The sequence below is a fragment of the Nuphar pumila genome, chromosome 4 (genome assembly GCF_984573655.1).
Source record: "Nuphar pumila chromosome 4, dmNupPumi1.hap1.1, whole genome shotgun sequence".
In the NCBI taxonomy this organism is placed as follows: Eukaryota; Viridiplantae; Streptophyta; class Magnoliopsida; order Nymphaeales; family Nymphaeaceae; genus Nuphar; species Nuphar pumila.
The window spans coordinates 44,452,006-44,461,089 of NC_143252.1; the positions used below are offsets into that span (position 1 = coordinate 44,452,006).

The 9,084-nt window shown below is 40.4% G+C and overlaps 1 protein-coding gene and 1 non-coding gene across 2 annotated transcripts; one reads left to right on the forward strand and one right to left on the reverse strand.

Annotated features, from left to right (window-relative positions):
* Nucleotides 1–649: 649 nt before the first annotated feature.
* Nucleotides 650–6,326, reverse strand: LOC149840138 (mediator of RNA polymerase II transcription subunit 10b-like). Its single transcript, XM_090005004.1, has 4 exons — nucleotides 5,977–6,326; nucleotides 5,733–5,835; nucleotides 2,941–3,030; nucleotides 650–1,121 (listed from the first exon to the last, which is right to left on the reverse strand). The coding sequence occupies exons 1-4, from the start codon at nucleotides 6,324–6,326 to the stop codon at nucleotides 1,050–1,052; spliced, it is 615 nt and encodes a 204-aa protein (XP_089861130.1). The 3' UTR covers nucleotides 650–1,049.
* Nucleotides 6,327–6,365: 39 nt separating this feature from the next.
* On the forward strand, nucleotides 6,366–6,445 carry TRNAL-UAG (transfer RNA leucine (anticodon UAG)). The gene has a single exon. It is a non-coding gene; the product is annotated as a tRNA-Leu (tRNA).
* Nucleotides 6,446–9,084: the final 2,639 nt, after the last annotated feature.

A 9,084-nucleotide genomic window follows, 5' to 3' on the forward strand; every position in this document is an offset into this window, starting at 1 on the left:
CTCGGAGGGCTTACCCCTCGCCCACACCAGGAGATCATGTAGCCACTCGTGCACAGAGTTTTCTCTTTTAGTAAAAATGTCAAAACACCCCTAAATTTTGGGCAAAAATAAAAAATAGACCTAAATTTTCAATATTGTTAAAAAAACACAACTTTTTCTTGGTTAATAAAAAAAACCCAGAGTTTACATTCTTTAAAGTTCCTGTCAAATGTGTGCTGCAATCGCCATCGGTATTTTTTTTATTATTGCCTAAATTTTAAGTGTTTTTGAATTTTTTAAAAATTATTGTTTTGAGGATAAATCAATAATTTTATCCTATTAATTAAACTTTGAATTAATGATAACCCCAGCTAAATTGACAGAAGACTATTTTTTATTAATGAAACAAAAATATAGCTTAGCCCCGTTGGGAAAAATATTTCACCAAGATCCGAGACCGCGCAAGATTCCTATTTGAGCTGGGTCATGTCTGGGTGTTATTAGGTTTCAGGCAGAACGAATTTGTTCTGTCCGTCAAGGACAAATTCGTCTCCATCAGAACAATTGCGTCCCATCTCAATATTGTTTAATAAAAAAACGAGGACATGTCCATTGGGAGATTTTAGAAATTAGGACCAAACATGTCACTGAAAAAAATGGATAAAAGTAATAACAGAAAACTTGACTCGCTTTCCTTAATTATCCAATGAGTTGGACAGTTTCTCGTAATTTACTCGAAAGTAGTACAAAGCTCATCAAGGCAAGAACCATTTATGTAACAAGCTGTAACAATTAACAGTCGTAGATAACCTAACATATCAATTCAGAAAGTAACAAAGGAAAAAACTAATCTGAAGTGAGAAAATAAATTGTTAGTCCTGTTGAACGGTACATCCCATTTGAAGTGGCCAAATTCTCGTCTAAGCATCTGCAAGTTCGAAACAAACATAAAACGATGATCAACCAGCAGCATAACAGTAACAGAAACGGCCGAGTATATGGAGTCTGCCAACTGCTTTGAGTGCATATGAAATATCAAAGTTACAGAGAGACCAACATCTTTGCATCAATCAATGCTCTGTCTTGACCTTCATATCGCCATTTGGTAAAATGCTCTGTGACTGTGCTAATCTTTTCGATTCCTGCATTGAAACTTGGCTCAGCAAATAAACTTAAAAACAGGAGAGAGAGAGAGAGAGAGAGAGAGAGAGAGAGAGAGAGAGGTGAATTCCATTATCAGAACAAAGAAGTGCTCACAGAAACAGTATCAATCTCCACATCAAGCCAAACATTACAAGGGGACTCAAGACGGAATTTAGAAAAATACACCATATAAATACAAATTCGCATTGGACAACAGCAACTATATTACCTGTTAGCAAGTACAATAAAATTACCAAACTGACTGCAGAGTTGATAACACAATGTAGAACGTGACTAAAACTAGAAATAGGTGCAAAGATGAGCAACCAACGTAACAACAATGGGCATCAAGATACAGCACTGAACTCGGGATCAAATAAGGTAGCTGGACAGTGAAGTTGACTATCATAACCGAGGGGTCTCAAGTTCGAATTCCAAGGGGGTTATCCCCCAGCTTGCCTATTAAAAAAAGAGAGGATACAGCAGCGAAATCTACAAACATATTCTATTTTCAGATTGCCGTTGCAGACCAGTATCAATCTGCTGAACATGTGCAAAAGAATTGAATATCCTAATATGAGATGAGGCAAGTGTATCCATCTTAAGAGAGGGTGGAGTTACCATCCACTCTTCCTGATGGGCTGCGTCCCCAGCCAGGGATGAGATTGCTAGACCAAAAGTAATTGGGGTGGACGTGGGCCTGAGTGTAGAATTACTTCAATTGGCCTGATTGCATGTATTTGCCTCACTATTGGGGAAAGGCAGAAGCCCAGTAAGATCAAAGGCAGGGCCTGTTTTATTCAGCAGCTCTGAGGAAACCTTATGCTTTCGATCTCCGACTGCCACCAACCTAGTTCACGTCTGCCGCTTGACTTGAGTTTATCCATTGTCTCAAGTCAAATCTTACAAGCCACTATATCATACAATTTCTCTTTTCCTTTTGGTTTAAGGCCACGAGCCACCAATAGAAGCCTTTACGTCATCAATCAAGATTCAACTAGTAGATGTGCCAATTCTGAGACACGGAATTACAGCACCCTAAGCCACTTCAAACATTTAGAGCTTGATGCTCTCAACAGGAAAACCCTGCCAGACTGATGCATGTGCTCCCACCAAAGCTTAGATTATACAATTTAACCAAAACCTTTAGCCTCGAAGGGAGACATGACCACCCTCGTGTACAAGCCTTAGGCCTACATAAGACTTCAAAAAGTTGATCGTCTTTTGCTTCTTTTCCATTTTTCAGAGAAGTTTATTTACAATTGCAAAAAACTTGAGAAAGAATGGAAATCTAAGAGAAAAATGAGAATGGAACGCATACAATTACGGAAAAGACAAAAACTAGTAAAACTGGAGGCTTCGATTGATTTAAGCACCAACAATATTTTATGGTTGACTCAATGAACATTTTCCACATTAAAGAGGAACTGGGTTGGCATGCAGGACAGATAAACCTTAGGAAAAGTATGCTCAACAGCTCAAGGTGATTTAAAGAAGATAAACAAAGAGAGAGCAAGCATATGACCATTTAAATCACAATTGTGCCCTTCAATTCTTCTAATCAATCATGAATTCCACATACGTCACTCATCCAAAACTTCAATTTCTAATCAGCACAAAAGGAAGTAGAACAACATGAAACTGCAAAGACAAGAAGTGAGGTGCGCAGTGCACTACTGAGATTGGTCGATCAACCTACTTCTACATCAAAATAATCAATGCATTGAACAAAGAACAATATTAGATCAACATGATTATCAATACAGCAATCTAATTATATGCAAATGTTCCCGGATAGGGGGGTTGCCCAAAACTTACAGCAGCAGAAGTTGCACGTATCTCCCTATAACCTTCCACTTCTTCAGGAAAGGCCTGCTCTAGTTCCTCCAACAGGTGCTTACGGAGGCTCTAAAACCAAAAAGAAAAAGAAAAAAGTGAGATGCCATTTGCAAAATTGATGGCTATAAAAGATTCATCAACAAAACCATGCAACAAAAAGCAGCATGATCTCAACAATCACAAAATTCATCTTCGGCTGCAGATTTGCCAAATCACATGCACCCTCATAATAGTTCATTCAAGAAACTATTCCAATTCTCTCCATTTTACAACGGACACTAAAACATCATTGAGATGTCTTGAATTATATGATGAAATAGACATGATGCAAATTGATGCCATTATGCATGATGATACAAAACATGTTAAATTATGAACGAAACAGACATGTTACACCTTTATACTATTATACATGATATAGAACATGTTATGCTAGTTTATTATACCGAATTTAAGAGACACATTTTCCAAACAGTAGGAAACACTTTTATTTCATCCATCAATGCACCCTAATCATTTGTCTTTGTTAGACATCAATGTTAGCTCAAGATTGCTTATCACCATGCCATATCCATGTATAATTGAAGCTAGGAATGAGAACTTGCCTACAGACAATAAGCAATGAAGGGCAATCTATGACACTTCGTCACCAAGAGGAATGCATGGGGGGCAACAAAATAAAGATGAAGATTTGGCTAGGAAGCATCAGTACACCAGTAGATAATAATATCTTGATTCCATATTGCTAATGAAACAAAGTGTCTGGATTGATCAAAACTTGAAATTGGTTAGAAATCACAACCTGATCATAATAAATCCTCTATAAACATATTTAATTTAACATTCTTCAGATGATGCATCACATATCTTCGTAGGAAACCAATCCTAAGCTCTTAAACGAGATTTGGAAAGTAAATGGTCAATCACTGAATCCGTTCTCATCAGGGTAGGAAGTTTTAAACTCAAGATATATTGTTTATTAAAAGACGGTAGTAGCATAGGACAAAAGGAACCAATCATTCTAGGCCGGAACTCCTCTTTCCCCCTCCCCCTAATGTAGCTGACTGTAAATGGGTTACCTACATTTGTTCAAGCAAGAAAGCTGATAACATACACATATATAAACTAGTGAAGGATATCATCTAATTAATATGCATACGTATGTGACTATGCATCAATTTTTGTTGTTAAATATAGGTAATGATAAAGTTTACAACTTTACATGCATAATTTTTTAATGCTAATTTTAAATTCAATATGCTTCTAAGGTGTGTAACTTTCAGTTGTGGAGAGGTACTCATGAACGCACATATTGCATACAATACTCCATCATATAAAGAGATTGACAGCACCCAGGCTGATGATAGTCAAGATAAGAATGTGCAGATACAGACCCAGACCTAGCTACTCCACTTGCCCTACTCAAGATGGCTGATATCTTTAATTATGGCACGAAAACATTGGAAATGTTTAGAAATTAGAATCTAGGAACAAGTGTTAAAAAGTGGCTTTATGATTCCTCCATAATGCTTCAGTAAATCTAGATTACCAGATTGTACTTCTAGGGTGCAGGTATTTTTTTTCCTCCCCATTAAGAAGAGATTAAGTGCCAAAATAATTCTTGGAAGACAAACAACCTCCAAAACTAACACGAGTTTTACAGAAAGACTATTCACTACTGGGAGGAGTTCCTGGTTACATCATAAAATTTATGCATCACGGCTTAGGTTGCAAACCCAGAACAACACCAAAGAAGCAACTAACTAAAAAGTATCCGAGTGCCAAAGTATTATTGTAAGAAGTCACCAATCTCTCAAGGAGGAGAAACAAGTTCGGGAGCATTAAAACAGAGGAGTAGGATTCAATGAGTTCACAGTCATGGCCAAAACACCCCAATATTGTTTTGCCCTTCCCCCATGATGACAGATCAGGTGCTATCACATTGCACACTTTAGTGTGCCGCTGCACCTGATCTGCCCTCGAACTTGTGTTGGACCCCACAGCTAACAGGTTGTACACCAGAGATGGAGGAATGTCCGGTGCAGCGGCACACTGAAAGTGTGCAATGTGATTGCACCTGATCCGCCCTCTTCCGCCATACAGGCAACAAATACCATACCATATCCTTGTAAATCTACCAACCTTCATCCGAAGAAGGCAAAAATTCCACAGCAAGGAAGCCATTCTTCTCAAAATCATTAATTCTCAACATCCCATAATCTTAACCGAGCTCCCCAACTCAACTCTGGTATCCAAGAATGTTCCCGACCATGAAACCACTGTAACGCTTCTTCAAAAATGAAACCCTCAGTCGTCCACCGTTCAATGGCATCGCCTCCAAGTCCCAAAACAAATTATAGTCTCTAATCCTGCATGCTGTATAATTCAATCTGATATCGGAAACAAGCAATGCCCTCCAATTCCCAACTTGCACAATCCTCCCTAAACCTCACCAATCGTAGCAAGATCCCCGATTCCGAAACGCCGCAATCAAACGTAAAGCGACAAAAGCAAAGGGAAGAAACAATGATCAAAACCAACAGAACCGAGGTCCCCCGATTCTATTCAACACGTAGAACAAACGCAATCACCACAAAAAAGATTTCCCTTCGTAATTCACAACATTTGCCTCAAACAACCGACGAAAACATCGATTACCGATTCGTAATTCGGAGAGAAAGAGAAAACAAAAAACCCCAAATCAGCAAAGACCGGATTAAGAATCGGAGACCGCGAAGAACAGAGAATCAAAAAACATCGTTGCTTTGCACCTTGAAGGCGTCGGTCTTGCCCTTGGTGACCTGATTCCTGGCGATGCAGCTGTTGATGACGTCCCGCGTGAACTCGTCGGGGTTCTTCCCGTCATCGATCAGGCTGACTCAACAACGCCAAACCAATCAAACAACAGAAAAGGAGTTCCCCACCACCACAAATCATAAAAAAAATGAAAGTGATGGTTGGTATGTGAAAGGAAGAAAGGGGGAGAGAGAAAAACGAAACGAGGAGGTGACCCACTTGACGACCTCCATGGGAACGTGGATGTTGCAGGAGTCGGCGAGGCGTTGGAGGGAGTCGAGCTCGGAGACGAGGGCGTTGAGGCGCTGGAGGAGGGGGAGCTGGGAGGCCATGTTGAAGGAGGAGACGGTGAGGTGGAGCTGGTGGAGGAGGCCGAGCGTCTTCTGGATCGAGTTGAGCACCTGGTTCACGTTCTGCTTCTGCTGCTCTTCCGCGTCCGACGCCATCGACCCATTGCCCGTCGTCGGCGTTGCAGACGAGCTCTGCGAATCCATGGCGATGGGCGCGTAATTCCACAGCTTCCCGATCTCTTGTAACGATTGCCGTGCGGAGGCGTTGAAGTTTTGCATCTCTATTATAATAAATAGATCGAGAACGATCAACAATGGGACAGTTTGGCCGAGTGGTCTAAGGCGCCAGATTTAGGCTCTGGTCCGAAAGGGCGTGGGTTCAAATCCCACAGCTGTCATTTTTCCATCAAATTTTTTTTATTTGTCGTTTAAGACGCATGGCGGCTTACAAACAAGCTCGGTTAAGTACTGGATCGAGAACGATCAACAACGTGACAGTTTGGCCGAGTTGACTAAGGCGCAAGATTTAGGCTCTGGTCCATAATCTCACAGCTGTCAATTTTACATAAACTTTTTTTTGTTGTTGTTGTTTAAGACGCATAAACGAGCTCGGTTAAGTAAAGCTCAAGCTAAATTCTAATTCATTGGACCTCCTTTTTTTTAACCTTTTAATTAGGGGTGTCAACCGGCCTGGTTTACGGACACCCAACCCAAACCAAACCCTATAAGGTCCGGTATGGTGATTAATAAGAAGACCCGGGTCCGAACCCGAAGATCTGATTAATACATGGACCTGAGTATAGTTTGTGAAATTTTATACCCAACGTAAGACCCACAAATTTTCAATGTAAAATTGATATAAAATATGGTTTTACCAGATATGGTCCAGGTTTGGTTCATATAGTTCTTATCGGATTTGTAAATGGTTTTTTTATAGTGAACCCGATTAGACCCGGATTCAAACCCGATACTATACCCAAAAATCTGGTTTTACCAGGGTCCAAACCCAACCCATTGACACCCATACTTTTAATACAGTTTCTTTTGTTTGACATCTTAGGTAAGTAGTCTACTAGGCAGGGCCCATCGACAGGAAAGAGTGGGATATGGGTAGCTCCTTGAGGTCAAGGGATTCGCCCAGGGTTTACACCCCTCTGGGGTAGTTTTCCCATTCCTATATGAAAAAAAAATTTTTGATTCTTGTAAAGTTGTCTTATGAAATAGACCTTTGACCTTTGGTTTACATGATATTGGGAGAGTTTAGTTGAAAAATTGTTAGTGTGGGACATGGGTACGTTGTTCTTGTGAAACAATCAAGTGTAGGTAGGGGGTGTTAGCGGGTCTGCTTTGGTTCGGACTTATGTGGTACCAGATTTGAACCTGGGTCTAATCAGACCTACTATAAGAGAAACCGTACCAGAATCCTATAAGGATTACATGAATCAGACCGGACCATACTCGGTAAAACTATATATTTTAAACATTTTTACAATGAAAATTTGCAGATCTTAATCGAATCTCGGGTCGGGCCTGGGTCTGGTAAGAAATTTAACAAACCATACCTGAATCCATATATTAATTGGACCCTTTGGGTCCAACCCGAATTTTGATCAGGAATTCTTATTTATTACCAAACCCTCACCCTATAGGTTTGGTATGGGTCGGGTCTGGGTCAAACCTGACCCATTGAAACCCTTAATTGTAGTAATACAAGGAAATCATATGTGAAGTTGCCGTGTGAAATATACCCTATTGGTGGGCACGCATATAAATCAGGTTGGCCATAAACGGTTTCGGCCTTAAATAAACCTGTCCTTTTGGGGCCTAAAACTAAGACCCAAACCCAACCAATTTAGCTCCGGTCCTGGTTCAGGGTTGCATATGCCTGAAATTGGTTGACTGATACGGGTTAACATGCTTGGGAAGAAATCAGGCCGGGTACATATGGGGTTGGATTACTCAGATATAGTCCATCTCAGGGCCAATCCCTCCTTTTGAATTAAAAACTGATCACATCTCTATAATGTTACTGATTTTTGTCATGTACTAATTGCATATATATATATATATATATATATATATATATATATATATATATATATATATATATATATATATATATATATAGAGAGAGAGAGAGAGAGAGAGAGACTTTTAAAAATCAAAGACGCACAATGTATTAAAATTTCATGATTTAAAAAATCCTATTTTTATGTTCATAAAACATGATCGAAAGCATGATCCTATCAAATAAACTATGTTGACTACATCCATAAGATTAAGAAGATACAACCTACAACCATGATTTCTCTTATGTGAAAGTAAGTACTCGTAGGGGTGGCAAAACCTGACATGACTCGCCAACCCGCCTTTTAAGCGGGTTCGAGTTTGGCTTAAACGGGTTCATGTCATAAACGGGTTGACCCACCTAACCCGTTTATTAAACAGGTCGGGTTCGTGTTAGGGGTATGCCAACCCGCCAACCCGGCATTTAATAAACGGGTTAGGCAGGGGGTCAACCCGTTTACCCGAAGCCAACCCTCCAACCCGCCCACCAACCCATTTACCCGACCCCGACCTGCCACCCGCCAACCCGCCCGCTAACCCACCAACCCGTTTACCCAACCCAACCTGTTTATTAAACGGGTTAACCGGGTCGGGTTAACCGGGTCGGGTTACCCGTTTAATAAATGGGTCGGGTTCGTGTTTGCCACAGCCGACCCATTTAATAAATGGGTCAGGTTCGTGTTGAGGTATGCTGACCCGCCAACCCGCCGACATGACCCACCAACCCGACCCGATTGCCACCCCTAAGTACTAGCAGGCACTGTAATGTTACTATATATATATTAATTTTAAAAATTGTTTGAATTTAAAAGATCATTTGATTAAGTAGATCACAAGAGCATTTGCTTTCATTTGATTTGAACTAGTGGTGTCAATGGGTCAATGGGTCCGGTTTGTCTTGGACTCAGGTGGAACCAAACTCAGACTTGATTTGAGATGCTGGTATCAGCTCTACATTCTGGTTGGACCT

What these genes read in the sequence shown, in the direction of transcription:
- LOC149840138 (XM_090005004.1), bottom strand. Translation starts at nt 6,326, where the DNA reads ATGCAAAACTTCAACGCCTCCGCACGGCAATCGTTACAAGAGATCGGG. An exon ending in GTTCCCATGGAGGTCGTCAA is followed by an intron (nt 5,836 to 5,976) that starts GTGGGTCACCTC and finishes TTGTTGAGTCAG; the next exon opens with CCTGATCGATGACGGGAAGA. An exon ending in GCAAGACCGACGCCTTCAAG is followed by an intron (nt 3,031 to 5,732) that starts GTGCAAAGCAAC and finishes TTTTGGTTTTAG; the next exon opens with AGCCTCCGTAAGCACCTGTT.